At 46.2% G+C, this 14709-nt stretch overlaps 1 protein-coding gene across 1 annotated transcript in view; it reads left to right on the plus strand.

Annotated features, from left to right (window-relative positions):
- The first annotated feature begins 577 nt into the window (after window positions 1–577).
- SMARCA2 (SWI/SNF related BAF chromatin remodeling complex subunit ATPase 2) overlaps window positions 578–14709 on the plus strand; it is a 116925-nt gene continuing 102793 nt past the window's right edge. Inside the window, exons 1-2 of the mRNA XM_005488275.4 lie at window positions 578–765; window positions 14045–14305. Coding sequence (XP_005488332.1) covers window positions 14081–14305 — 225 coding nt within the window. The 5' untranslated portion in view covers window positions 578–765; window positions 14045–14080. The remainder of the gene's footprint in view (window positions 766–14044; window positions 14306–14709) is intronic.

Below are 14709 nucleotides of genomic sequence, written 5' to 3' on the forward strand. Positions count from 1 at the left end.
TGCTACCGGAGAAGACAGGGGACGGGGTGTAAGTTTTTTCCACCACGTGTTTTCTTTTTAAGGGGAGGGAGACACCCGCCCTGGGCACGCACACACAGACGCGCACACACACACTCACTCCCAACAGCCAGACACAGCTGATTCCAGGCCCGTCATGCTGGCTCCTCCCCGCCCCTCCAGCGGGGCAGAGTCACAGCGCAGTTCCAGCACCTTCTTCACCTCTTCCCCAAACTACTCCCTCGAGTGCCGCCCGCGCCCTGCTGCCGCCTTCGTGGGGAAGGAGGTCCTGCCCCTCTCTCCGCGCCGCAGAGGCCAACCGGGAGGGGCGGGGGAGCGCGGCGGCGGCACCTGAAGGGAGCGCAAGCCGCCACCGCTGCGCGGCCAGCGCGGGAGCGCAGCGCTCGCCCTGCGCACGGCGCCGCGGAGCGCAGCGCAGTGCACCCCGCCCCGCGCGCGCTTGCACACCTCCGCCCCCCCCGGCCTCCCGGATGAGCGACAGCTCCTCAAGCCAATAAAATCGCCTCTTCTACGCAAGGGGGCGGGCACTCCCTGCTCGGCGGACCAATGGCAACATGGCTGCCTGAGCAGTGGCGTCCGTGAAGGGGGGCCGGAGGAGGGGCAGGAGTTTAGGATGAAGAGGAGGGAATGGCTGTCATCAATGAAGTCATGTTCGTAATCTAGTCCCTCGCTCCGGTTCTGGACTCGAGTGATTCACTGAGCGGGGAGAGGAGCGACAGTCAGCACGGCGCTCCGCCCGGGCGGAAGGTAAATACAACTTGCAACTCGGTCCAACCCCGTCAGCTCCCCGTGCCCGGCACTGTCCTTTATTGTCACCGGCTGTGCCGGGTCGCACGGTGCCCACTTCCCTCTCCCCATCGCTCCCCTTCCCCGGGCACGGCCCCGTCGGTCCAGCCGCCGCCGTGCCACCTGCTTCCTCTCCCCACCTTCCGCGGCGCCCGGCCCTCCCCAATATTTATATCCCCTAGTGGGTGGAGAGAAGAAAGTTTTGATCCGGTATTATTCTGGGATAATCACGATGCGGATCGCCGGAGTGGGAGCGACAGAACCCCCACGGAGTCGCCGGTGGCTGACTTGTGAGTCAGCGGCACTCTCGGTCTTGCCGCCCAGCGAGCGTGTCACGGGCTGCGGGCAAAGCGGCCACGGGAGAAATAGATCCTTGGGGAGCGACAGCCCAGACGGACCGGCCGGGGGAGGCACCGCTGCAGCTGCCGGGGGTCGCAGGGTGAAGTTCAGGGTGTCCGGAGGCAGCAGAGCGCGGTGCGGCGGGGCTGTTTCTCTGCCGTGGCACACGCTGGCGCAGACCCAGCCGAGCGAGGGGAAGTGGGGAGGCATGGGGAGGGAGGAACATGGTGCATGGAGGAGCGGTCTCGCCTGCGAGGAGAGTAGCGGCATTCCCCGGCAGAGCCAGGGAGGCCATGATCCGGATCATCGCTGCCTGCCTGTCGCAAACATTGCACACACTGGGGAGGGGGAAGAAGCGGGGGCTGGGACTTTAGCCCAACAGGGCTGCGGCTCCTGTTGCTTTTCGGTCTCTTGTTTTTAACTGTGCAGTCACTCCTACTGTAAAGGTGTCGCGGTTTACTTCCCAAAATAGCTTGCATGTCGTCGTACCCCTCCCGTTTTCCCTGCAGAAATTCGCCCCCTTCCTCCTCCCCACCTCCAAGCAGAGTAGCACAAAACATGCGCTTACAATTTTGGAATCGCCTGCCAAGCAAAAAAGCGTTTTATTTCCGGTGTGCGCGGAAATTTATTTTTTTTTAACCCGGCCGGGCGGGAGCGAGGATGCAAACGCGCGCGGATGCTCAGGTAGCTGCAGCTCGCCTGCCCCTATGTCGGGAGAGGGGACGGCGGTGTTTGGCACCTGGAAAAGTTCTGTGCCCAGCCGGAGGCGGGGGTGGGCGGCAGAGCGCTGCTGCAGCCAGCTGCCGGGCGGGGCCAGAGGGCAGCGGAGCCCGTCCCCGGGCCGCTGCGGGGCGGAGGGGGGAGGCAGCGGCGGCGGCGGCGGGGGGAGGATAGGAGGGTGGGTGGCCTTTCTCGTCCCTCCGCCTGTGCAAGCGGCGGCGGATCAGGAAGTCACCGCCGCCACACACAGGCGCACAGACATGTTTGGTCGGCGTGACATGGTGGCGGAGGGAAGGAGAGGCGGGGAGACGGGCCCAGCCCAGCCCTGAGGCATGACCCGGCTGGTCGCCCGCCTGCCTGCCTGCGGCCGAGGTACGGGGCCGTGCGCGGGCAGCGCCGTCAGCAGCGCACCCGCTGCTTCGTGGAGGGGCGGGGGCAGGCAGCAGCGGGGCCGCATTTCCAGGCAGGGACGTTTTACAGCCTGTCGGCCGGGGAGAAAACTTTCCAGAAAGGCTGGAGGGGGGAAAACAGGGCCCTGCTGGTTGTGCGTGCCCGCCCCGGCGCCTTGGCGGGGGAGGCGGCGGGCGGCCCGGCGCCGAGGCCTGCGCCCGCCCGTCCTCCAGGGCCCGAGCACCCGAGGGCAGAGCAGCGGTGCTGCCGCCCGGGGAGGGAGGGAGCGGCCGCCTTGCCCCGCCGCCCCCCGGAGCTCCCGGGTCGCGGGTTCTGCGCCGCGGCTCTTCCTTGTGTTCACGGTGCAGAAATGGAGTTTCTTACGTTGTCTCCTCCCCTCTTACATTTATAATGGTGGAACTACAAACTGCGCACGGCTGGAAAAGTTACAGCTCTTCTAACTCGATCTGAAGTTTCAGTTTAACGAGCGACTTGGGTCGTTTTTTTGTTTTGTTTTTTTCCCTGAGCGTGCGTTATGGTCAAGTAAAGGGAGTGTAAAAGTGTCTGCAGATTACGCACGTCGTACCGAATTTGGTTTTTCTTGATATCTGGTTCATATGTTTGATATTCGGACTTACGGAACGTTAGGCTAACGCTGTTCTTTTTAGGGTGTATTTTTGTGAATATTTATGTGAATATGAATATGCAAGTAAATAACTAGCTGAAGAATTGAAGAAAAAAAAGTTGTTGGTTTTTCGGTTTTTTGTTTGGTCGGGTTTTTTTTCGCTGAAAGTGTTCAGCATGCTTTCGTTGAAGAATTGATCTGGGGTCTGTGACACGGCATTGTTCCGTTTGCATTCTCTCTTGTTTTGCTTTAACTTTCTGAAGTGTTAAGTGGTTTTAACCACAGACCCTAAGACCCAAACGATAAACACTGTACCAGAATTTAATTCCTTTGGTAGTGTACAAGTTACTTGTTCGGGGTGGGGTAGTCTCCTCTGTGCTAGTTACTATTGTTGTGCAAATACGGGCACACTTTCTCTTTCCGAACCTAATTGCCCTATTGCTGTCTCTGACTTTGTTTCTTTTGTCCTTTTGTGATTCTAAGGAAAAAAAGTAATGTTTCAGAAGGATAGGCTTCCCTCAAGGCAGGTTGTTATGTGTATATATATATAATTTCAGTTATAGAAAGCAAAAAGACTTTTTGTATAGTGAGCTTTTAAAATTTAGAGTGGATCCTACACCATATGTGGACCTACCAGAGGTGAGAGTAAATCTTCATTAAAAACATTATATCTCTCATGATTGTTTCTCAGCTTTAAGACTGGTATTTCTGTGGTGCATGGAACATATGCCAAAGGACTGTGTTCAGTCTTAAATCTTTTGTTCGTTTCTGAAGTAGTCCATGAACGTTTCTTGTCAAGTTTGAAAAGTGCTTTCACCAGCACCTGAGGCTTGAAAATTGGCAGGAGAAAAATTCCTTCAGCTCACTTACCTATATTACATATATTCATGAAAAGGTGTGAAACTATTATCTCCATATATATATATTTCTCAGGTTTTGTTGGACTTTTGAAGTTAAGGTCAAAATATGCACAGTAGCAACTTAAAAAATGTCTACAATTTACCTCTGTTTTTTGTCGTCCTGATGAGTAATGTTGCTGTGAACTACAAGTGATCCTTTTCAGAAGGAAACTCCTCATTCTTTGTGTGATTTAGAATAATTTTGCAAATTAGTCCTCAGAATGTCTATTGCATTTCTCTGTGTTTCCTGCTTCTGTCAGAATTCTCTATGTGTAGTAGGTGTTTCCTAGACCTCCATCACTTTTGGACGTTGTCAGATTTTTGATTCTCTACTGGAATGGTAAACACAACATTATGGCATAAAGATCATTTGTCATAAAATTGGCATTAGAGAAAAGCTCATGTCTTATTTCCAAAATAAAATAAGAGAAGGATGAATAAGGAAAGGAAGTAAAGCTTTCTTAAAAACAGTTTTGATAGTTTGTAAATACAGTAGAATGAGAAGACTAACACTGAAAATTGTTTTCTTTGTTTGTGACACCTGTATAAAGTCATTACTTACTAGGCATTAACATTTTCCTGTTTGTCTCCAATTGGCAGAGAATGTTGGCAGAGAATATTTCCTATTTATCACTTCAGAGTTTGAACACCTAGGTGGATCATTTAGAGGTGGGACATTGAGAAAATGTTAAAATTATAAGTTTGTTTTTACAGTAAATGTATGTTTTAAATACAAGTAACTTGTATTTAAAACAATTTTCTCCCTTTTTCCTCCTCTTCTTCCCTGCTTAAGTAAAGCCAAGGCCTGTTGGTAATGTGGTGCATTCCTTTCCTTTTGCCTGCATCTCTTACGGATTTTTATTTAGAAACAAATGAGAAGACTGTGGTCAATAACTGTGGTTATTACCTGAGTAAAGCTCAAAGTGCAACAACTTAATCCATGACCATTCAGTAGTGTCCTGTATCACTTTCCTGTGCTTTAAATTTACACTGGAATCTACATATGTGGCAAATGTGGGATTGATCTTGGACATTGTCTGATGGCAATTAAACTTTTGACTGTAGCTATCTGCTATCTTCTTTTCCTGAAGGCTACTGTCTTCTGCAGCAAAGCTCTCAGAAAGGATCATATGTCTGTGCTGTAGTGTCTTCACAGTAAAGTCTGGCAGCATAGCTTAGCCTAACTTTTGTGCACTCCGATTTGTGATTATGCCTCTTGACAGTCTAGAGTACTTTCAGCTCCCAGCTGTTAACAAGTCTTTTTTTGCTGCTGATGTTAGTTTTCCCTGAGAGGGTAGGCTATAAGCTAGAGCAACTGAGAAAAGTTGAACTTTGTGTAAAGCTGAAATATCTATACAGTAGGAGTAAGCATTTCTACATTATTTCAAGGTAAGGAGTACTGACTATGATCCTAAAGTAAACTGTCTCATACTACTTGACTCCACAATGAAGTTTCTGGTGTAAGTATTTCACCTGTTTAATGAGCTGTATGGGGATGCTCTCTGCAGTTTCTGGCAGAGAGCTAGACACACAGCTAAAGGAGTGTTGCAGAGATTTTTTTTTCTTCTGGCCTAGGTGTCTGGATAAGTAATTAAGGTTCAGCATTTCTGGTTCTGTGGTTAGTATTTTGAACTACAGATGCCCTTGCAGAAGGTTTTCAAGTTACGCTGACATGACATAAATGAACATGCAAAGGCACATGTTAGTGTGTTTGGCTTTTCTTATGTGAACTAATAACTCTGGTGTATGTTAGTTGAAGGATTTGAGTCTTCTCTCTGATTTTTGTTGTTTCATGTAAACCTGTTTATTGATTGAATTGTCATTTAATGAGATGCCAGTAATAAAATCATGATAAAAGGTAATGCAGTGTCCTGCATACAAAACACTGATTTGCTTCTAAGTGTGATAAGTTATTTAGTGATGATGAGCTATGATTACTAATCAGCTCTTCTACTTTGAGCATATTAATTTGATTATAGTTAGCAGATTATGCGAGTAATACAAATCACTGACGGTATAATTCCATGTTTTCTGTGGTAGTATAATAAAGATAACTCCTGTAGCCTATAGTGTATCACAAGTTTACAGTTTATCTTTTCAAAGCCAGCTGTGAATCGTGACTGCAGTTGGAAATGTAACTATTTCCCTTGTGAAGACAAAGTTACACTTTGCAATGTCTGTGTGGCTGTTGTGTGGGTCCGTATTTCAAAAGTTCTAAGCAGTATAGTTTCATTACTTTCCACTGCATATCTAAGGCAGGAGATGTGGCCAAAACATCCTGGCTGAGGTTCAATTTAGGTTGGGAGGAAAGGCAGAAGTTATATTGGATGGTGAAGGGAACTAGCTAGAAGAGTTATAAATACTTACTGCTCCATCTGTTCTTAGGCTTGGTGTGTGCCCTGTCAAAGCAGTCTGTAATCCCTGGATCTTTTTGGATATACAGCTGGTCTTGAATTCCAAAGTAATGCAAATGGTTTTTTACCTGCTGTGTTTTTCTTCGAGATCTGCTAATACTTCCTCATGTGAAAAAAAATCCCTGCCTTTGTTACCTGTGGGTTTTTAGCACGTTTATACCAAAATATGTGTAAAATAGAAACGTTGAACTGATGAGGACTATATTGTGCAGTGAATTAGTTACATCTACAAAACTTTCTAAGTGTATATAAAATGACAGTGGAGAAACATTTATGCTTAGAGGCTGTTATTTCAAATTGTTCACAGTGCGGATATTCACTGTCCTAAACTGTTTGATCTAGAAATAGTTGAGCAGAGATCCTAAGTCTCCCTTAATCTTGGGCTCTTGGTTTTGTGGCTGTTTGTATTTGGATCTGGCTCTGACATATGATAGATGCCTCTTTTATTTCCCTGTCTTAGCTCTGGTTATGTCCAGCAAAGGTGGAGAAGTTCTCTAAGACCACAGGAAGAAGCATGTGATTCCCCACAACTGATTCATTTACCAGTAGTTCATCTGGAGCGGTTCACAAAAGAAAATTGGTCATGTTGATGTAAATAGATCTAAGAGGCGGTAAAGATTACGGTTCAGGAAAAAAACCCCATCCTATTTGAAGTCATGTAAATAATACTACTCCAGTGAGCATTTTGAGGAAACTATAAGATTGGACACTTGAAAAACAATTCAACAACATGTAATGTGTTCAAGAATCAGGGCCAAGAGCCTCATAATTTAGAATGATAAGATGGTATTTTTAATTTTCATTTCACAATAGTCTTGTAATTTGTTGGAAACATTTACTTTTTTTTTTTGCCTCTCCTTCCCCCTTGCTTTTTAATTCTAACAGGCACTACTCATTAAAAAGCAGTCCAAAGAAATAGGTCACCACTGGCTTTTGGCAGGGAGTTGGCTTCATACTGCTTTTTTCATTGCAGGCACCAGAATTTAGCCAAAATAATACCAATACTGTCTGCATGAACTCGGTGACTGTTGGACGTGTTGTTTTTTTGTAGATTTTTGCTTTGACTTTTATGAGACTTTCATAAAGGCCTAAAAGAATTAGATACCTGGGTTTTACTGGATTTTGATGAGAGCAGGGTCTCTAATTTCTGTGGGGTACAATCTCATACTTAATAAATACAGACAAAGCTATTTTTGAAACATGTTAAACTATAAACTTTTTAGCAGGTAATTTCTGTGAACAGGTACTTTGTTGGGAGGGCCATACTGTGTTCTGGTTGAGGTCAGTGGCTTTTTTTATTTTTGAATTTTGTGGACTACTGTTGCCAGAGAAAATTGCTTTGTCTCTTTATTTCCATGACTGTCTTTGGACAGAGTTTATTACTTGAATTTAAATAGTGTTTTCCAATACTTTATATTCCCCAATATAGGTTTTATAAATTACTTTTTTTTTTCTTTTTCTCTGATGTATAAAATGTCTGAATACAAATCTGTTTAAGAAAATTCCCAATTATGTGAGATGTATCTTTGCTCAGAGAAAGGTGATGAGGAAACTTTGTCTGGTGCAAGTGATGCAGACATTCACCTCTGGTAGTTACTGTTTTTCATAGTTTGGACATTTGCTATCCTATCATAAAGAATTCTGAATTTTTCAAATTTGCATGCAGGATATGTTTAATGTATTTGCAAATGGCAGCGTAACTAACAGACTTGAGACTGGAGCTAGTTTTTATGAGAATTTTGAGTTGAATTTGAAATAGGCTGAATAGGTGAATAGAGAGAAAGATTTTAATGCATGGGTATAGGTAGATATCTTTTGTGAAATAAGATATTTTGGGATACTGTATACTGATAGAACTTTTATTATTGATTGTGTTATGGTTCTGTATACATTCTTCTGGATTGTAGTGGTGGTGCTAGTTATCTGCTTTGTTAAATGGATTGAATTTCATTTATAATGCACATAGTGCATGACTCAGCTGTGAGAGTGTCAGTCTTAGATTTTGCAATATCACGATTGAAACATGTAGAAACTATTTGTTGTGTGGAAATGTGTGTTGTCCTTCATACAAAACATAGGCCTCTTAGAGGATGGTATGGTGTTCGCAGTTGAGAACATTTGATAAGTTGATTCCTTTTGTGGTCTTGTTGTGGAGTTATAGAGGACTAATTAGTGACTGTAGAGTTTTGAACTGAGAAGCTTCATAGGCATCTCTGTGTTTTACCTTGCAAGGAAACAGGATCCCAAGGTATCAGGTCATAGAATCACAGAATATCCTGAACTGGAGGTCACCCAAAAGGATCATTGAGTCCAACTCCTGCCACGAGAACAACACCAGGTGCCAGAGACCTCTGTCAGGCTTGGTAGCATGACCACTTCCCTGAGGAGCCCATTCCAGTGCCCAAAAAACCTCTGGATGAAGAGTCTTTTCCTGATATCCAACCTAAAACTCTTGTGACAGAGCTTCAGGTCATTCTTTTAGGTCCAGTCATCGGTCACCACATAGAAGAGACACAGTGACATTGTCCGTCCCTCCTCTTTACCTCATCAGGAAGTTGTAGACTGCAGTGAGGTCTTCCCTCAGTCTTGTCTTCTCCTGGCTGAACAAGCCAAATTACCTCAGCTGCTCCTTGGTACTTGCGGTTTGGGCCTTCTACCATCCTCATGGCCGTCCTTTGGACACTCTCCAGTAGCTTTATATCTCTCTTATTGTGGCACCCAGAGCTGCCCAGGCACTCAAGGTGAGGCTGCCCCAGTGCAGAGCAGAGCAGGACAATCCCCTCCCTTGCCTGGCTGGCCATGCTGTCCCTGATGCCCTCAGGCCATGCTTGGCTCTCATGGCTGCCAGGGCACTGCTGATTCATATTCAGCCTTCTGTTGACCAGGAGCTCTAAGTCCCTTTCCATGGCGCTGCTTTCAAGCATCTGATTCCCCAGTCTGTACATCAAGGGTTGCCGCATCTCAGGCACAGGATTTGGCATTTGGCTTTGTTAAACTTCATACCTTTGGTGATGGCCAAGTCTTCCTATTTTTCTAAGTTTCTGTGTAGGGTCTCTTTGCCTTTGAAGGAGTCAACAGCTCCTCCCACTTTTGTATCATCTGCAAAAGTAGTATCCCTTCAAGTCCTTCTTCAAAATCTGTTGGGAATGTAAGCCAGCAATGTGCAATTCCAGCCGAGAAAGCCAACTGCGTTCTGTGTTGCAGCAAAAGAAGCGTGGCTCACAGACTGAGGGAGGTGGTTCAACCCCTCTACTTTTCCTTCATGGGACCCTACCTGGAGTGCTGTGTCCAGGTGTCCGGTTCCCAGTGTAAGAAAGACATGGGCCTGTTGGAGTGGGTCCAGAAGATGGCCTTGAAGAAGCTTAGACAGAGCACCTCTCCTGTGAAGGAAGGCGGAGAGAGTAGGGGTTTTAAGAGGATATTTCAGGGACACCCCATTGTGGCCTTCGACTGTCTGAAGGGGCCTTATAAAAATGAGAGAGAGGGACTTTTTGTATAGGCACACAGTGGCGGGAAAAGGAGCAGTGTTTTTAAACTTAAAGAAGGTATGTTTAGATTAGCTGTTAGGATGAAATTCTTTATAGTGGGGGTGGTGAAGCACTGGCACAGGTTGACCAGAGAAGTTGAAGATCTTTATCTCTGCAAGTGTTCAAGGCCAGGTTGAACTAGGCTCTGAACAACCTGATCCAGTGGAAGGGGTACCTGCACATGGCAGAGAGGTTAGAACTAGATGATCTTAAAAGTCCCTTCCAACCCAAACCATTCTGTGATACTGTGTTTAAGAGCATGGGGCCTAAGAAAGAGCCCTATGGAAGCCACTAGTGACAGGTCACCAACCTGATGCCACCCCATTCACTGTAACCCCTTGTGCCTGACCCATCAGCCACTTGCTCACCCAGTACTTGATGTGTTTACCCATCTGTGTGCTGGACATCTTGTCCAGAAGGATCTTGTGAGAGGCAGTATTGAAACCTTCACTGAAATCCAAAAGGATTGCATCAACTGGCTTCCCTTGATCAAGTAGGTGGGTTACTCTGTCATAAAGTTAGGTTAATTCTGACAAGCAGAACTTTCCCATCATAAACCTGTGTTGGCTGTGACTGATGACTGCGTTGTCCTTCAGGTGCTTTTCAATACCTCCCAGAATAGTATTCTCCATAATTTTGCCAGTCAGAGAAGTGAGACTGCCAGGCCTGGAGTTTCCAGGCTCATCCTTCTTGCTCTTCTGGAAAACTGGGACATCAGCCAGCTTCCAGTCAACTGGGACCTATCTGGATTCCCAAGCCCATTAGAAAATCATAGAGAGAGGTCTTGTGATGACATCAGCCTGCTCTTTTGAGTCTTCTCAGATGAATTCCATTGGGCCCTATAGATTTACAGGGCACTGGGAGTTGATCATTCTCACAGCCACTGTCCTCCAGCTCAGGGCCCTGGGGCCCATTAATCCATCACTGGCATTGAGGACAGAGGCAAAGGAAGCATTAAACATCTCTGCCATGTCCATGTCCTTGTTTGTGAGGTGACTGTTCTCATCCTCTAAGAGGACAAAGTTATTTCTCCACTATCTTGTGCTATTAATGCGTTTAAAACCCCTCTTTTTATTGTCCCTCTCAGTTGTGGCCAGCTTCATCCCCAGCTGAGCTTCAGCATGACAGATTTTCTCCGGGCAGTGGTGAGCAGCATCTCTGTGATTATCCCACATCACCCGACATTAGTTCTGCTGAGCCTACACCTTCTTTTTTTGCCTCTACCTCCCAAAGAAGATTCCTGCTTAGCCAAGCCATCTTCTGCCTCCCCTGCTTGACTTCTGGCATTTGGGAATTGCCTCTTCCTATGCCCTTAGAAGATGGTGCTTAAAATGTGACCAGCACTGACAGACCCCAGCAGCTGCAGAGCATTTTCCCAGGGTACCCTACTGACTGATTCCCTGAGCAGCCTGAAGTCTGCTCTCCTCATATCCAGAATGGAGGTTTTGCTGGCGCTTTTCCTTCTGTCAACAGATTTTGAGCTTGATTATTTTGTGGGCACTGAGGCCAAGAATGGGCACCAATCACCATGTCTCTCATGAGACCCTCCGTATTAACAAGCATGAAATCAAGGACAGCATCTTTCGTAGCCGGCTCTCTTAGGACTTGAACCATGAAGTAGCATCCAGATGTTTTAAGAATCTCCGGGACTTGATTGTGCCAGCTGTGTGGTCTTCCGAATTAACATCTGGCAGGTTGAATTACGCCATCAGGAAAAGTTTTAGGGTTTCCCTTGGTTACTTGAGGAATTGATCTCATTGTTGTGCTTGTATGATCTATAGCAGCCTCCCATGATCATATCTTCATTATTTGTTTATATCTTAATCTTAACCCAGAGGGTCTCAATCTTGCTGTTGCCGGTTGTAAGCTCCATACATTCTTGTCCCTCTGTTATAAACGATGCTATACGCCTACTTTACCTGCCCTGCCTGTCCTCCTGAAGAGCCTGTAAGTATCCAGCATGACATGCCAGTCACAGGACTCATCCCACTGAGTTTTTTTATGTCGGTGATTTTCTATTTCTGGCACTGGGCCAAAGCTTCCCCTTGCTCCTTTCTCATGCTTGTAGTTCATTGTAGCCTACACCTCATGGAGCAGATAGAGCAATCTCACTTTCTCAGGTTCTGGTGTGCCATCCCATTGCTTATCACTGAGAAGCCTGGTTTTATCCCTTCCTGCCTTCCAATCTAGTTCAAAGCTCTGTCAATGAGCCCTGCTAGCTCTAGTGGTAGAACCCTTTTTCCACTCTGCAAAAGGTACATACCTTCAGGTATCAGTACGCTATTGTAAAAAAAAAAAAAAAAAAAGGCAGATTCTGCTGATGACATCCAATTTTGGACCCACGTGCCCTGGGAAGCAGCAGACTTCTCTGTGACTTGGGTCTGGTCTGCATAGCAGGTCTGCTCTGCACAGCAGACTTCCCTTAAGAAGGGAAGTCACCTATATCAACTGCCCTTTCCTTTTTATTAACAGGGGCAGTCGTGATGAGAGTGGCAGGCTGTCTTACTCCAGATGGTTCCCCCATCCCAGAAAGATCTTTGTCTACCTCATCAGTTGACTGTCTGGCCCATTACAGGGCATCATACCTCTTGTAAATGGTACCAGTCCTATTTGTTGTCTTCAAGTTTTCAGGAGGAAGGGTGTTCTGGCTAGTGTGGCCAATGGCCAGCTTCCAGTGTTTGTGTTCAAGAGACCTCTGCCATCCTACCTGGTAGGGTTCTGAGTCTGCCTGCATCTTCTCTTCAGTGGAGGTTTGAGACTTGTAGGACATTGAGAATAGCCTGTCAATCTCTCCCTCATTCTCACAAGTACTGCACAGGCTGTTCACTTCACCCATGGCTCCCTAACCTGGCAACAGCTCACTTACAATAACACATCTTCTGTGACAGGAGTGATGGTCAGCCGCAGCCTTATGAGGAGGCATCAGGCACTCCTGGCAGCCTGAGTCCTGAAGAGCTTCATCTACCAATTGATAGTCTAGCTGGCTGAAGGCTTCTGACGTGGCTGGTGCAGTGAGTTCAGGGGGCATGTGTCGTAGAAAGGGGACCAGGACACCAGGTGGTTCATCACAACAGGTCCAGTTTATTGAAGAAAGCATCAAACACTTATACAGCAAATAATAAGCTTATGAATATTCTGTAAGCCAAGCAATCTATTGGTTAAACTATACCATGAACTCTTCCTCATTCCTTAGGGGTTACATCTCTCTTTTCTCATGTCTCTTTCACTATTTGCTATTATACTACAGCTAGGCCCAAGGACACACTATCTAGCAGGTGCAGGATTTGGAATTAACCACGGTCTTGTACTTTTCCATTCTCTTTTCAGCTAAATTCCCAACAGGCATGAGCTCTGTGGCAATGCAGAAAACCATACCTGAGGGAGCATTCACTAATAAGAGAATGCCCTTCTTCTCCAACTACTGGGTCTGTTCATTGCCTCTGTTGGCTGCTCCCAAGTGGTCATATGGGAGTGCAGCCAGTGTGCGCTGGTCACGTTCACTAGGACCCCATTTGAGAGAGTACAGCAGCCGCTGTCCTTGCTGGCTGCACTCATGCCTGGTCGACTGCTCTAGGGCAAGCTGCCAGTCCCAGGTGGGTGTCAGTGCTCCCTTGTGGTTCCCCTGGCTCCAGCCCTGCTCACTGCAGTCCATGGCTCCACACTGGAGCTGTTTGCCTTGGCAGGGAGTGACTGGGGGCAGTGAGGCCATGTTCCAGCCCATTGCTGTCACTACTGGCTCTGCCCGCTCAGCCACTACAGGGCAGGCTGGGAGCCATGTCTCAGTGCTCTTGGGCAAGTGAAAAAAAGTTCTGAAAATAGTCTTAATAATCCTTTTAATGTTTTCACTCTATTACCATGAATTTTACAAGTGCAAATTTCAGGCTAGTCACAGCTGTTTAGGGAAAGATTTTTTAACATATAGGTTACGGAGATGTCCTGCTCTCTTTCCTGCTTTTAGTAACTACTATGCTGTGCTTGGCCCACATGGCACATCTGGTGATAGCAAGTCAGTTCAGCTGTTTTTCTGATAGATGTTTCGCATAGCACACCAGCTGCTGTGTTGGGTACCATACAAATGCCCAGAAACTGAAGAGATAATCAGGATCCTTATCTTTCTAGTGGGTTTTTAGAAGGATGTTCAAGCTAATGAGCGACATTAAGGACTGTGTAAGCCTTTTTCTGCTGGTGACAGCTTGCATGTGTATTTGTGTACATGTGTATGTGTGTGTGTGTGTAACAACTGATTTTATTAAATTTTTTGCCATACCCCTAATGTCACATAGAAATTGTAGTTTTGTTTTTGTTTTGTTTTGTTTTTGTTATTAGAGCTATTCTGCTAATTGAAAAGGAGACAGAAAATAGATGTCCACGCCTACAGACCCTGGCGCCATGCCTCATCCTGGTCCTTCCCCTGGACCAGGACCTTCACCTGGACCGATTCTGGGACCTAGCCCAGGACCAGGGCCGTCTCCTGGCTCTGTTCACAGCATGATGGGGCCAAGTCCTGGTCCGCCCAGTGTCCCACATCCAATGCCAACAATGGGGCCTACAGATTATCCACAGGAAGGCATGCATCAAATGCATAAGGTAATAGTTTATTAAAAGTGAACCTTTTTTCCCTACTTCCTCCACTTAAACTGCACATTTAGACCTGCGTAATTGCTTCTATACATCACCTGCAGAACTTCAGCTATGCTCTTACTTCTTTCTTTCTTACTAAAGATTATTGTTGTATCAGATTAAACACAGCTTCCTTGTTCTTAGTAGACTACTTTGGAGTATAGTTAGTAGTTTGGAAATGTTAATTTGTGAATTGTACTTTTCAGTAAGACAGATGTTACTAGGGAGAAAAAAGTGAATGATAGCGTTAAAACTTTGGGGCATACTGTTCTAAGCACTTTTTTTTGTTTTTCTTGTCTATGTGGATGTAGCATGTGGTTTTTTCCTGGGGTGGTTTTTAATTTTGAATGAAATTATTGTTCTTTTCCTTA

This window comes from Zonotrichia albicollis, chromosome Z, assembly GCF_047830755.1.
Source record: "Zonotrichia albicollis isolate bZonAlb1 chromosome Z, bZonAlb1.hap1, whole genome shotgun sequence".
Lineage (NCBI taxonomy): Eukaryota > Metazoa > Chordata > Aves > Passeriformes > Passerellidae > Zonotrichia > Zonotrichia albicollis.